The 15,858-nt window shown below is 40.4% G+C and overlaps 1 protein-coding gene across 1 annotated transcript in view; it reads right to left on the reverse strand.

Moving 5' to 3' along the window:
- LOC115015839 (CUB and sushi domain-containing protein 3-like) overlaps positions 1–15,858 on the reverse strand; it is a 310,217-nt gene that overhangs the window by 53,279 nt on the left and 241,080 nt on the right. The window contains 14 exon segments of the mRNA XM_029443438.1: positions 1,070–1,148; positions 1,150–1,187; positions 1,312–1,387; positions 1,555–1,673; positions 2,783–2,970; positions 3,344–3,482; positions 3,826–4,017; positions 4,345–4,547; positions 4,896–5,022; positions 7,386–7,577; positions 9,380–9,536; positions 9,718–9,786; positions 9,940–10,040; positions 13,386–13,574. Of these exon segments, the coding sequence (XP_029299298.1) occupies positions 1,070–1,148; positions 1,150–1,187; positions 1,312–1,387; positions 1,555–1,673; positions 2,783–2,970; positions 3,344–3,482; positions 3,826–4,017; positions 4,345–4,547; positions 4,896–5,022; positions 7,386–7,577; positions 9,380–9,536; positions 9,718–9,786; positions 9,940–10,040; positions 13,386–13,574 (1,869 nt within the window).

A 15,858-nucleotide genomic window follows, 5' to 3' on the forward strand; every position in this document is an offset into this window, starting at 1 on the left:
GAGCTCTCAACAGTATCTTATGATGAACACAAAGCCAAAGTCTTTCTATATACTCCTTTTTAAAAGTACTAAGAAATGTCAGATCCATCTCCATGACAACTGAGCAAACTCTAATTGCTCATGAAAACATGTGATATAGGTGAAAGCTCCAGAAGAAGTTAGTAAGTGGATCACAAGTTTGTTTTGTGAAACTACTAACGCTTAACTTGACAGTGACATGTCCTGTGACAGTTCATTTACATTTAAATACATTTTCAATGTAACCTCTATATTCCAGATTTTGGAAGATGTTAAATATTAACATAACTCAGAATATGATATTAACGTTACAACAGACTATAGGACTCAGGTATTTTGTTTTTATACAAATTGCTTCTTGACAGAACCCCGTGGTCATGACCAGAGGAGCCGCCCATTTACTTTAATGCTCTGGTTTTTCCCCATACGGTCTCATTTAATGTGAAGAATTCTCTACAATATCCATATCTTTATAATGCCTCATGTGTAGCTTAAGGACCTCCGATCAAACATGGCGAGATAAAAAACAGCCTCAGCTTTAAATGTCACTTGAAACCATGACCTGGCATCAAATAAATGGCCAGCGAGTTTCCTTTGATCATGTGTAATATCTCTACTAGCTTTGCTATTGGTTTTAAACCACAAAGGAGGCCTTTGGGGAGCTTCCCCATTAAAAATCAAACAAGGTTTGTCACTGAATGTGACGGAGTAAAAGAACAATAGGTGAAAACATGTCAAAGTAAATTGTGATCACAGGTTTCGTTCTCGACTGTTGTCTCTTCACCTACACTTCAGAGTGTTATACACTTGGATTTGAAATCTTTTTAGGAATAAAGAATACATTACTTTAATACTGAATACTTCTTAATACAAGATTTTCACTTAAGCACACCCAATATATTCATACTGAATGGTACAGAAATATCTGGGAAATATTTAGATCATATGGGCACAATGCCATGTGTGTGTGTGTGTGTGTGTGTGTGTGTGTGTGTGTGTGTGTGTGTGTGTGTGTGTGTGTGTGTGTGTGTGTGTGTAAAGATGAACTTACCAAACTCTCTGGGTACAGATATAGAGTAGACACATGTCTGTCCAGAGGTATAGTTTCTGGGAAAGTTTGGAGATAAAACCTGTCCCTTCTGTCCCTGTGGAACGACTTCCGCAGGGAGCTGGAGAGAGAACACAAACATGTGCAAACACATCAGGACAGGCAAAGAGGCACACGTCGTTGATCTAAAATAAGATTAAGTGTGCGGGATGCTTTATTCCAGACTGTGTTTACGTGCGTTTTACCTTGACAACTAGGCAAGGCCCTGTTCCATCCAGGTCTGCCATCATCTCCCATACTGCAGGTTAGAGTAGAATAGCCCTAAATACAAAAAAAACAAAAACATTTTACTGTCGGAAAAACAACCCAACCAAACAAACTAATTACTCAACCAATCAACTGACGAACCAAACAAACAAACAAAGACCCAGCTAACCAGCGAACTGACCAGCCAACCAATTGACCATCCATCCACTTTTTATCTGTACCTGCAAAACGTATCCGGCCTCACAATAGAAGGTGACAGTAGATCCAAGCTTATAATCCGATCCCAGCCTGGTCCCGTTCAGAACAACACCTGGGTCGAAACATGACTCCCTCAGCTTGGCTGGACAGAGAGAAAGAGAACGAGTACGTAAGTGGGAGAGTGGATGAGGAAAATAAAAAGCGACAGGAACACATAAATAATAAGTCAAATTAATAATTACTACATCCCTAGCCATAATCAAATGAGGCAGGCATTTCGTTGGCCTTTAAAACAGTCTGTTTGACTTAGCTGCTTTTACCAAAGATGGAGCAAGAACGATAACTTCATCCTCTGGCTTTATGCTACATGAACCTTGTAAATTATGGCTTTGGCCCCCCCCTCCTAAAAGATTAGTGGCCACCATGAAACAACTCAAGACTTAATTTCTGAGTCTCCATGCCGTCGATGTTGATTCTTTTGTGCGAGGGAATCAAACTCTCCCCTCTGACAGACTGTTTCAAACAACACTAATTCAACAGGCTCTTTGTGGTGAGAACTATCGTTCTTTTTCATCTTAAAATCACCATGATTCACACTGTCACCAGTGTGTGGGGGGGATTAACTGCATATGTACATTTATATTGAGTGGTTAGGGGTAATGTGGTAGTGTTCTTTGTTCAAAGTGGAAATGAAATATGTCTAAACACATTATGGAGACATGCTGTCAGCACAGGAGACATCTGAAACACTTTACCTTGCTTATGAAAAACAGAAACGACGGAAAACTGCCCCTGATGTAATTACACCAAGCAGAGTATATTAGAATTGTTTAAAAAAAATAGATTTTAAAGTTACAAAGTGGCTATAAAAACAAACCCAGTTGGATTGTGTGTCTGCTTTCTGTTTATTTTAAAATCTCATCTATATGTCATCATAAAAACACATGTGTTGAGTCTATTTCCAGGGGACATCGAGTCCAAGATATAAACCATTAGATACTGACTGCAGAATAAATTACTTTGATAATTGTGATCATATTGTAGATGTGTCTACTTATAATGCTGGAGTGAAATGAGTTGGGACTGTTAAGAAGTCCCCCTGCTGTAAAGGATTTTCAAACAAACCTGAATCTGCCAGAGAATACAACATCTGTGGTTTGTGCTGTTTGCCTCTTATACCTTTTGAAGATTTCCCAGCACTAAACACTAGGGTATATAAGTGATGGTGGTACTATTGGGAGAATATTTTACCTTTGTATTCCAGGTGAAAGCCAGTGTAAGAAACAGACCCATCACTGCGGAATGCTAAATGCATGGTGTTCGAACTGCTCTCTATCCGCTCTGGGAGTTTGCTGTCCTGGAAGCTACCAATCAGAGGACTGTTGCTATCCGGACCATCGTAGATGTACAGGAAGTCATAGTTTGGCTCAATGTTGAAACTAAAGATAGATTAAAAGAAAGACACGGAGAAAAAGGGGGCACAGTATGAGTCAACACTGAAAGTTTAGCATTGAGTTTTCATTAGAAACCTGGTTATTTACAGTTTTTCTTAATACAAGAAAAGCACATGCAGAAAGCTCCTGAGAGCAGATTTTAAACGCATTTTCAGAATTCTGAATGGTTGAAGTTAAAACTTCCACTGTTGTAAAACTCTGGTGCTCTCCTAACTTCTACTTGAGGTCCAAAAGGTCAAACTCAAACTTGTTATTCGTTATCAATGTCACTTGGCATTTCTGAGAACATTTGTGCTCAGCAAACCCACCATGGAAAAACAAATGTTTTGCTGTAAAAATATTAAAAAAAGAACGTTACCCAATAAAAGCCAGCGACAGGACATAGTCAGAGTTGACAGCAATGAGCCAATCACAGTCCTTGGAGTGAGGGTAGGGATGTGGGTAGTTAGGAGACAGTATAAATCCATTGGCGCCAGTTAGGTTTCCTCCACATGGAGCTATGACGGGAACACAAGCAAAGGTCAATAGATGCTTAAAATACCATAACGTTCGTCTTCTCTCAAGCTGCAGGGACAACATTTATTTGAATTCACTCAACAACTTCTCTCATCTTCTCATTGTTTTGAATGAATCGTAGTTGTGAGATGTTCATTAACAGGCAGCAGTATGGAGAGAGGTGGGCAGGATAATGGAATAGTATGTATTGAGTAGCAGGTTCCCTTCTATGAGTCTCTCACAGATGTGTCCTTGAGCGAGGAAATGAGCCCTGAACAACTGCAGTTGTGTGTGCAGCACATCTATTGTGTGTCCCTGAGAATATATGGAAGCTGGACTTTTCACCTATGCAGACAGGCGGGCTGGGCTGCCAGTAGTATCTGTTATCCACTTGTATACAGGTGATTTTGTCTTCCCCCTGGAACTCGTATCCTGGGTCACACTGAAAGGACACTGAATCCCCCGGCTCACGGCCATCTCCACTACGACTGCCATTCATTGGTACACCTGGGTCCCTGCAGGCTGTAGCTACTGAGCCTGGACAGAGAGAGGGAGAGAGGGAGAGAGAAAGAAGAGCGAATGGAGGAGAAAGAAGGACGATTATAAAAATCTGTGTCATACTGGATATCTATAGCTACTTAAGCTCATGCATTAACTCAGTACTAAATCAAGTCAATGTTTTTGCACATTTGAATTCTCAGAGAAGCTTTAATAGTGTTGGTCCCTCTTTGGTACCCTGGAAATCTAGTTCAATCCTACACATATTAATGACATATGTAAAGAAACATCAACAACAATAGTATGTTAACTCCGATCACAACGTTTCTCATTTCAATGTCTAGTACATGAGTTTGGATTACTTACTGGAGAACTGAATAGCAAATCCAGACTTGCTGATGTAGAAATCTGTCTCAAACTGAACAGTGACAGTGTTGAGTGTGGAGTGGATTCTCTCAGGGAGCAGAGACCCACTGAGCTCTGACAAAGACATTTCATTCTCAGGTGGTCCGTCCCAAACCTTCAGCATGTCGTGGCTGGCTTCCGTGTCAAAGGCCAGGAGCTGAAGACTGTCATTTACATTGGGGGGGAAAAAATGATTACCAACCATATAAACATTATATCTTGTCTCAATGTCTGCTCCCAACTTTTACAAGTGTCTTCGAAAAACTCACAGAGACACTATTACAAGAAGCTTTTTTGATTAAGCTTTTTTGATTAAACTTTTTTTGCGGTTGGTGATTTAATATAAAGCATATAACCCTGATCATTTTCATCTTAATCATTATATAAGAAATAAAACTAACTCAGAGGAAATTACCTTTCAATTTCATATTTTTCGCAAAAGTGGCACTAAAATGAATGACATTGTTATTTTCATTTTTACTACTGGGAAGGTTTTAGATGGTCCACATTACCTCACAATGTTTCCTGAGTCCACCTCGATGGTCCAGGTGCAGCGCAGATTATTGTCGTAAGGAAAAGGGTACCCGGGGGAAAGAATCGTCCCTGAAGACTCCCCTTTAAAACGCCCACCACACTCCGCTACACACACACATACACACACACACACACACACACACACACACACACACACACACACACACACACACACACACACACATTAAAGCATGTTTATATGTACCAACATAGAAATGTTTGACAGACATAACACAGTTGTGACAACCTTCCAAATACAAATTCAACCAATGGGCAATTGATGTGAGTGTATGTGTGTATTGAAGTGTGTACGTGATGTATGACAAGTCAACCAGTTATCTGTCTGCGGCAATTGTTTATCAAGGCAATCAGATCCACTGGGTGCACCTCAGTAGCCACTGAACGATCACCACGGAGACTAATGGATTAAGAACGAAGCTCTTTTAATCTGTGTCCCTCTGTCTTCCTCACACACACACACACACACGGCAAAGAGAGGAAGAAGAAGAAGAAGAAGAGACAAAGTGCTGACCCTCCATACACCACCACGCATTATATAACGGAAAATAATTCCCCTTTCTCTCTTTGTCTCTCTCGGTTATATATTGTCCCAATCTTCACCCCCCTCTCTGCTTCCCTTCCCTCCCCATGTTCCTCCTCCCTCAGGCTCCCCTCCCTTCATCACTGGAATATATTAACTCGTAATCGGAGCAATATTAAGAGTTGGGACGAAGGAAAACAGAGAGGAGAAGAGGGGGAAAGAAAGAGGAAAAGGACAGAACCGAGGGGGAGAAACACAACGAGTAATAATAAGAAGCAATATAATATTAAGACTGGAGGTGAGCTGAGGTCAGCGCGTGTCACTGCTACAATATAAACCCAGAGAATATCGCCCAGTAGGTTTTATGAGTCTTTCATTATTGATAGTGAGAAAGAGAGAGACTTATTACGCTGAATCCAAAATCAGAAAGTTCAAAGGCAGCGATGAAGAAAGAAAGGTCCTTAAAACATTGAGCTTGCTGTTATGCTTATAGCTCCCATCTGGGGAACAGCTGCAGCAGCCATTTTGTGTGTCACTCTGTACAGACTTAGCATTTGTCTTGGTTTAATTAGAAAATGTAATCATTCAACCAAATACCTACTGGGAAGGACTGTCTCCAAGTGAGCTTCAAGTACTATAGCAATCAAAACATTTTGGAAATGATATACCAACATACTGATGACTGTGTGAGCGTGTTTAAGTGTGTGCTTGAGTTCTGCAGCTCAGATGACGCATAATAATGCATCCAGTAAAAAGACCATTATTGACGTGTTGACATCAATATTCAGAGCCGTGGTTTGTAGTTTCCCATCAATTTGAAGCCATGAAAAATGAATTATAAAAGGCGATGATGTTACAATGGAATATTTACAATTATGTCAATACTCAAAGAGTAGTTGCTTCCCCGCAGGTTTTATAGTTGACATAAAAAGGCCTGCGAATTGATACAGGGCTCTGTAGCAAAACAAAATCAATTAAAATGTGTTTATGAAACACTTCTAACAAACAGCTGGGTCAATTAGCTCTTTATAGAGTAGGAATGACATAAATAAGGGTCAAAAAGGAGCCAAGAAACAATACAAAGAGACTGGATCTGTGCATGTGTGTGTGTGTGTGTGTGTGTGTGTGTGTGTGTCTGCATGTTTGAGTACAAAGCAGAGCATCTGGGAGCCAAGAGGGCAGTCTCCGGCATCAGACACTCCAGGGAGGGAAATGGGTCAATTGGGCAGAGGCAGTCCAGGTGGTAAACTCTCCTGAATAAATAGGCTTTTCATTGAGACTTTAAAACCACAGCAGTGTGTGATCTCATGAGAAAATCAAGAAGGCGATTCCACAGGAAATTGGTCTCCACCTGCTTTCTTTTCCAGATTTTTGAATGAACGGCCAGTGAGACACTTACCAGCGACTGTACTGTAGAACAGGAACAGTGCATGTGTAAAATTGAGCTCTTGGTAAATGAGATATTACACCCTGAGAACAGCTTGATGATGGCATCATCAATTATGGAGGAAAAAAACACTTAAAACAGAAGAAGGGTTCAATTATGTTGAAATGTGTTCACTGAATATATCCTGCCGTTAATGTTTGCCTTGAACAAACGGGACACAATCTCTGTTTTAAATTGAAACCAAAACCTTTGACAGGCTTTGCAGCTATTTACCAAATGAATGGATTAATACCTGTAGATACCAGCGGCACGGACTATGCTTCATACATCACAAAATGCAATAATACCAGTGACAGCCATAGCAACAATGAACCCTCCTCACCTTGCCCTCTCATGCTTAGTACAGAGTGCTATTCAAGGTTCAACCTATAATTGAGTGTGTGGGTGCCTCTGTGTGTCTGAACACATCTGTTTGTGTCTTTTTTTTGAACGCGCTTCTTTTCAAAAATGTAAAAGGAGGACAAATATCGAGACACATACCGATACAAGAAGGCAGAGGGTTATCCCAGGCTCTCCTTTCGCCTGTCATGCACTTCAGCGTGGAAGCCCCATGCAGAGTGTATCCGGGCTCACATCTGTATGTGATGCTGCTCCCGGAGAAATGACCTTGGTCGTTGACCTTGAAGCCGAACTGAGGCACGCCTGGGTCCTCACAATGAGACAACTCGAAACCTAGAGAGGGAAAAAAAAAAAGACAAGAGAAAGATCCATACAGTGTGTACTTTATAAAATACTCGCTCAGGGACATCTGAGACCCACTGGAGAGGACGGAATTAGTTTTGTTTAGATGCACAACAATATTCCCTTAATATCTGGCACACTCACATATTCTGTTTATGTGCCGATGATATCACAGATCCTGTTAAGCTCTCATCCAGATTTAATAAAAAACAGGAAAAGATCCCACTATTAGTAGTGATACTGGAGCGTATACACCTTATCCAATTTAATGTTGTTTTTCACAGTCTGTCTAAGCTTAGTTTCCATGGTAATATTCAGAATATTCTGTTTATTCATGTGCACAATTTTGGAGAGCGGGATATGAAGGGATGTATAAATAGCTTATCCTTATAAAACCTAAACCGGGATTTGATCTACAGAATTACCTGGAAGACGCGGTGCATCAGGATTTGAGTTATCTCCTGGAAGACTGCAGTAGGTGCGTGTCAAAATGGCTGTTTGCAAAGCTGTTCTTTTAACGTTTGGCAATCTGAACACATCTGCCATCATCCTGACATCTAGTCTAAATGGTTGCCCACCTGAAATGGTTCTACACGCGTATAAGAAAACATAGCATCACGCATTATACATTAAATCCCACCTCTGAGTTTACTCCAGCCTTTATAGTGATAATCATAGCGATAAACATAGCTAGTTTACTGCTACATTACGACAAGCAAAGTTGCTGCTGCAGCGTTCTATAAGTTTATGATGGATCTTGTTTCCATGGCAAACTAACTTTTATCTGCATAAGTATAAGAAAGTTGAGGTGCAGAGGATTAAGTAATGCTTCACTCTTCTTAGCGCCATCCTGCATGACTCCATTTTCAACAATTAAGATTTTTCTAATTCCAACTATGCATCTTAAAAAGGGCACAGGCAAATGTGGGTGTGCGATGGTGAACATCAGAAAGCACCTTTAACGCCCCATCTCACGCTGAAATCAAAGCTCTCTCAAATCCTTGTTAATCAAACGAGACACGTTTCTTGTGATAATTTCAGCGGTGGAATTTACAATCAGGTGTGTGATGGTTTCACAAATGAGAACCGTTTGGAGTCAAATTGATTCTGAAAGTATGTTGCATTTGTCAGGAATTAGTACAGCTGTCACGTGGCATTTAAGTGTTGAATTCATGTGACTCCCATACTGAGTACCTTTTACTTCCATGTGCTGTCATTGTCCACCATAGTAGAGCTAAGATGTTTCCTGTTTTATTGTGTCGCTCACCTCTCCTCTCGTTGCAGCCAACTTCACTTCCTGCCCTGATTGTGTTCACCTGTCTCACCAGTCCTGCAGCCACCTCACCTGTTGTCACTCCCCTCATTAGTCTCTCCCTATATATAGCACTTCAGCCCTTTGTGTGTTGCCAGTTCGTCTTTGTTCTCCGTATCGAGCGGCCCAGCATCTTTCCTGTCTCTATGTTCCTGGTTATCCTGATCTCTGCCCGTGTTTTCGACTACGCCTTTTGCCTGCTCCCAGTTGAATTTGTTTGCCTGTCTCCCTCCCATTGATCACTCGTGTACAGAACCTGTTTACCAGCAAGTAAAGACGGCTGTATTGAATTGGCCCCTGTGTCTGAGTCGTGCATTTGAGTCTTATTCTTTGTGGTTGCCACCAGCTGTTACCAACTTGAGTTTTAATTGAGGTTAAAGCGGTTTCTTATATACCAGTATGTTGGTGAGAATTGATCTCAGCCCTATACATTCAGGTTGTTCATGCATAAGGTTCATACTGAGCAGCTGTGTGCACTTACTGGAGTAGACCAGTTTGAATCCTTCCCCTGTACTTTCTGAATCACTGTAAAACTCCAGCCAGAGATGGTTGGAGGTGGAGATCAGTGTCAGGCCCAACATGGACGATCCTGTGAATGCTCCAAGAACGTGGGCCGTGGTGTCTTTACCGTCATAAATCTGAAATAATAACAACGGCACATTTATTAACAACATAATAACCAATCAGTGATGGTCAAATGTAGTTTTCAATGGCATGAATTGAGTTTTCTTTTCATCATCACTGATCAGTTTTAGACACAAATGCCACGCAAGAAGAATGACAGAGGAAGTGTGTGTGTGTGTGTGTGTGTGTGTTTACCTTTAGTATATCCCCTTGGGCAAGATGAAAGGTTCTAGCAGAGATGTTGATGCCTTTCCCAGCTTGCACCTAGAGTAAACATGAAATCCCAATTAGATTTGTTGACCCATAAAGTAAAGTAGCACATGGAGATAGTCAGGAAGCCCCCCTCATTTTCATAATGATATTTACAAGTGTGCCAGAGTCTCAAGTAGCCTCAGTTCGGATGTATAGATGAGTTACCTGGATGCTGTAGATGCACTCGTGGTTGTTGTCGTAGTTCATTGGATAGTTTGGAGAGAGAAGGATCCCTTCATTGTTTATAACTGAAGAACCACACTCCGCTAGAAAGAAGAGCATTAAAAAGATATATATATATATATATATATATATATATATATATAGATATATATATATATATATATATATATATATATATATATATATATATATATATATATATATATATAGATATATTGTTAATAGTGTTATAATGATGTTATAAGAACAAGTGGGAAAACATAAACATGTGTTAAGCCACAGAACAATTCCCCACATTTAATCAAATAAATCACACTTATTTTCGCCCCCATTCTTAAAAACGGTTCAGCCCTTCAGTATAAAAGTTGTAGAGCAACATACGAGCAGTTATAGAGCATACCGGCTCTCCTTGGAGTGAAAAGATTGTTTCGTATTACAGAAGATGATGATTCCTTTTTTTCCCTATAAATGGACGAATATGTCTTGTGTGTGTGTGTGTGTGTGTGTGTGTGTGTGTGTGTGTGTGTGTGTGTGTAATTTAACAACCCTTTTAAAACGCTGTATTGTCAGCCGTCTACTTCAGTTGAGGAGAATGAGCAGGCGGTTAAATTGAGAAACTCATTTACCTAAAGATACCCGCTCTCAGCACTTCTCACATGTGCCCTCCGTCTGCAGTATCTATGTCTATGTCCCTTTCCTCTCTTTTTCCATCCCTCTCTTCCCCCTCTCTGTGTCTCTACTGGTGTAATAGTCATATTACAGCTGTCATAGCATCAATAAATCACGCTGCTACGGTTTCAATTTAGAAAATTACCTCTCCACCCTTTCCCTCTTCAACTCCCTCGCTCTTGTTCTTTCTCTCGGTTCCCTCTCTATGAATAGTGCCTCCTTTACCCTCCTCTACTTCAATCAACCTTCCTCTTCCGTTTTTCACGAGTTTTCTCTTCTCTCCAGTTCTATGCTAAATGGAAGATAATGTCCAGAAATAGAGTAAAAAAAAAAAAAAAGGCTTTTTTTTCTGAAAAAGCAAAGACACCTCGTCGGTACCTCTCCAACTCCCTTCTGGACAGAACTTTATGAAAACGATATGTTTGACTTTCACTAGGGAGGTGTAAAGAAAGCCTTGTGTGAAACCACTAACACAAGCCTCCAAAGCAATACTTTAAACCTGCAAAGTTCATCCCTTAGTTAATAGAAATGACAAAAAGCAAAGGCAAACAAAAGTAAAGCAAAAGTTTGTAGTGCTGAGATATTAGAAACCGCCACATTATAGGTCCTTTCCTCTCGTCTTCACTCCTCCTTTGTGCTGTGCACCACATCGTGCAGCAATGCAACACAGCACACAGGCACTAAATATAGCAAACTGCACTACACCATAGAACCCCGGCACCCAACAACACTGCCACCTCTTTTGCATTATCAGTCTTTGCACGTTGATGACAAAGAGCCAAAGCCGTAAACACTGGCACAGCAAACATCACTTAAAGCTGGAGTTTCAAAAACCTCACCAGCAATCTAAAATGACAAAGTTAAATATCGTATCTGCTCTTTTACTAGACATGGATAGTATTGTCGGTCTACCTGCACCAGTGTAGTCCCACATCTCTCATAGTGCTGCTGAAAACAATCCTGTGAAGGAGTGCAGTAACATTCACTGTTGACCCTTTAGCTTTTTATATTGCTCTCTATTGATTCTACATTTGCACTCAAAGTTTTGCTCACAAACACCTTGCAGTTCTGAGTACACAGTGTTGATCCTTGTGGATAAATTCATGATCTGTAGTAGACTTCCTCTGACAATTGAAAGATGGTAGGTAAGCCCTTCTGTGGTGCTTCAGCTCAAATATTTAAACCCATTACTGGCCATCATTTTTCTCTTTTGGTTCATAATGGTTGCTTTCATCTTTGTTCATTAGCACACACTTTAACACGAGTGTGTTTTCTTTGCTCTACGTCTCTTTGTCGACCAAACGTGTTCTCAGCCTGACAGTTACAGATGTTTGCTGTAAGGACACTTACATGTGTGGAGTGTATGTGTGTGTGAGAGTCCATGTTTAAAATGATTGCCATTATGGCAACGGCGTAATGGCAATTACGCCGTGGCTCAGGAGGTAGTAGAGTGGTTGTCCAGTGGCCGGAGGGTCGGTGATTCGATCCCCAGCCCCCGCCGTCAGCATGTCAAAGTGTCCTTGGGCAAGATACTGAACCCCAAATTGCTCCCAATGGTGTGTGAGTGTGAGTGAATGGTTATCCCTACTGATGAGCGGATGTGGACCATATAAGGCAGCCACTGACACTGTGTGAATGGGGGAATACTGACATGTGTTGTAAAGCGATTTGATCGATTGTGAAAGCGCTATATAAATGCAGTGCATTTACCATTACATGTTTTCAAACCCTAGTGAGAAGAGAACTCAATAAGTTCCCTTATTTTACCTTTAGGCTCTTTTTTCTTTTTGCTTCTGCCTCTGTATGTTATCCATTAGTAATACAAATCTGGATATACACACATTTTCCACCCAAGGTAAAAACATTTTTCAATTCTAATTGAGACATCTTCATTGCAATGTGTGTTGCCTCGAGCGTATGGTTCATGGAGGGGTTATTCATTCACCCATTTGTATGCATGCACACTGCATTTGGATTTATATTCATGTTATCTCCACATGCATGTTTTTGTTTGCTGCTTGCAACTCTCCACCGTAGTTGACAGACTGCTTGAGTTACTTAATTATGGATTCGAGTTCAACGTGGCGCATGCATCTACTGCCGATTGTTCGCTGGACCATAACACAAGCCCTACCTCATCTGTCAATATCAGTGTAACACCCAGTTTAAAAAGAATCCTAGAATAATCATGGACGGGGGTACATTATATTCTAAATGTACTTTCAAGGTGGTGGAAGTAGAAACATCAGATACGCTTCCTTTCTGTTCTAAATGATCCCAAAAGCTTGTAAAAGCAAACAAAATTGGCCTTGTGTGTCTGTCACAAAAGGATAGGCATTCAGAACTTTCCGCGTGTCACAATGTGGACAAATGTTTCTGTGTTTGCAAAGAACCTCAAGACATCAGCAGCTAAGCAACTCGGTTGCTTTCAGCTCACTGCAGGCTAACACGCTGTTACATAATTCAAATCGTATCGTTGTTTGTGAAACAGGAAATAATTGAGAAGGAAATATACAGTATCTTCACAGTAATGATGACAATTGAAGGCAAACTATACACTATGTACACATTTTGTAATATTAAAGATAAACATGGCTTGGTATTGCTTTGAACATGTGCAGTTTACATACGATAAGTGAATCACCAGAACAATCTGACTGTAAATTTGAAATATCAAATGAGCAAAACAGCAACAATTCTGCGACAAAATGTATTATTTTACCACTAAAACGAGACTCAGCAGTAATATTATCACATACCGACACATCTTGGTAGAGGTGAGCTCCACATTCTTCGCCCTCCTCCCAGACAGATTATCTCTGGCACCCCCTCTAGCCGGTATCCCATATTGCAGGAAAAAGACAAAGTGTCTCCGATTCCAAAACTGTAGCCGTTTCTCCTGCCAAATGGAGGCATCCCCGGGTCCTCACATGGCTCCAAAGTATATTCTGCAGAAAATAGATGAAATAGAATGAATACATACACTACAATAAGTCAGTACTTTCTATTATTCCAGCTAAGAACTACATGGCTATAAATTAAAATGATGTAGGCTGATGAGTTATATTTGCTAAAACTAAAGATGGACTCTATCAGTGAATCAAAAACTAAATCAAATAATGTACTTTATTTGGTGATATATTTTGAGCAACACTCAATTTTTGCCGAGTGTTGCTAAAGTGCCATAAGAGTAAGTGAGATGCAATGAGATTAGACTGCAAATTAGAGTGTGCTCTACTAATGGTGTTAAATCAACAAATCAATACCCATCACACGCAAAGTTCAAATCTCCCCTCATATCTGAAATACAACAACGCAACTGACAACTCTAACTGAAACGAAACAAACGCCCTGATGGCCATTCTCTGTCTGTGTGCGTGTGTGTGTGTGTGTGTAAAGGAAACCTTTTCAATAATTAAATAACTTGTGTGATAAAAACTCTTGAAAATGCAGTACATTAAATTATAATTTTGACATTATAACTTATGTAGAGTTGTGAACAATTTGTCCAGCGCTGTGCGTCTGAGTTGACTTGAAATGCACTTTCGCTGTTTCCGTGTTTAGCATGTTACAGAAGGAGATTTATCTTCAGTGGGCAAAGACGTGAAGTGAAGTGTATTTCAGAGCGTGCTGCGGGAGGAGACAGCATGTTGAGCATGTTGTTGTGATTGGCAAGTGACATCTCTGGTGACACTTCCCATGTGTTACATTCTGAGTATCAGCTTAAGCCATCTGGGAGGCGGTCACATGTCCCTCAGTGTAGACTCAGATTCAAGTGCTCCTTTCTCCCAGAGTCACTGTGAGAGCGTCGAAAGGGCAGTTTAAGCAAAGGATCTTGATTTATGAAGGGCAGCTGTAGCCTTAATTCTGCCCCTTAACCCTTTCCTTACTTTTGGACGAGCGGTGAAGTAGCACGACAATGGATGGAGACGCGTTCTCGACTATCAAAGAATCCGTCTCCATCTCTCTCTGTCTTATTGTTTTGTTTAACGGCGGATAACATTCAGTTTAATGTTGTGTAACCTCTTTCCTCTGTTAAGCTTTTTTTCTTTAGCTATTATCAAGGCTTTATGGGTTGTCCTCGAGGCCAGTGTTAGTGAGAGCTAAACTTTTACTTAACACAACGACAGTTTTGTGTTGCAGCGGGGCTGTGCCATGTAAGGAATATATGAAGCTGTTCTCATGTGGCACAAGACACATTTCTGTGAAGTCAACAAAATGCTGCCAGGACTCCCTGAAAAGCAGTAGTGATAGCACAAACTATACGCCTGTTTCTAAACTGCCTCTTTCTGAAGTTTAGGAAGCCTCTCAGCGCTGGGATTCTCCTGGCAACATTTTAAAAGTAGTTTTTCCATCTTGCAGAAAAGAACTGACAAAGCATGAAGTCAGACATTTAACACATCGTCATGATTATTTAGTTATTTAGTAGAACACGACATAATAGTTCTTATTGTGCACCATTCAGTCTTGTCCCTGAGATGAAGGAACATTTCGTGTCTCTTTCATCGTCTGTTGGTTGATTCAAGATCCCTCTGAGTTCTTCAAGGTCAGACACCGAGCTACATTAGAGCGCGACTTCAGCTTTATATAACAGGAAGGTCACTGAGATCTTCTGATCAGGCCTTGTCGGTTGTTTCTTACTCAGACATGGCACATTAATTATTAATTAATTAATTAATTATATTTATTCCAGCACTCTGCATTATTGCTTTACTGTCTACAAATTATATTGTGTTGTTTTTTTGTTTCTTGGAAAAACAAATATATATAGGCTATATACAAGCAAATATATACATAGATACTACATAGATAGAGAGTAACAAAAAACTGGAGTTAAATTCCTTGTATGTGCACACACACACTTACTTACTTTTGAACACGTCTTTGTTTAACTTCCCGAGTTAATGTCTGTTAGTTTAAATCTACTATATATCTGAAAGCACCCTGTAATAAGGTGCTATATAAATGAAGTTAACAACATTTCTTAAGTAACTTTACTGCCTGAAATAAAGCTCAGGCTGATAATTGAGCACAATACATTTATAAAGAGTGCTGCTCCGCTCTCTTCTTTTTAAAGATGCTACTGTTTCACTGTGGAGTCTGGGATCTCCCTCCAAGGTCCTGCTCAACTGTTTAGGATTGATACTCGGCATTAATACTGTTCTGCGTTCAGCCACTTTTCTACAATCTACTGTGTTACTCTGAATTGTTCTCGTGTGAGAAGTAAGACAC

Source organism: Cottoperca gobio, chromosome 11 (genome assembly GCF_900634415.1).
Source record: "Cottoperca gobio chromosome 11, fCotGob3.1, whole genome shotgun sequence".
Taxonomy (NCBI): domain Eukaryota; kingdom Metazoa; phylum Chordata; class Actinopteri; order Perciformes; family Bovichtidae; genus Cottoperca; species Cottoperca gobio.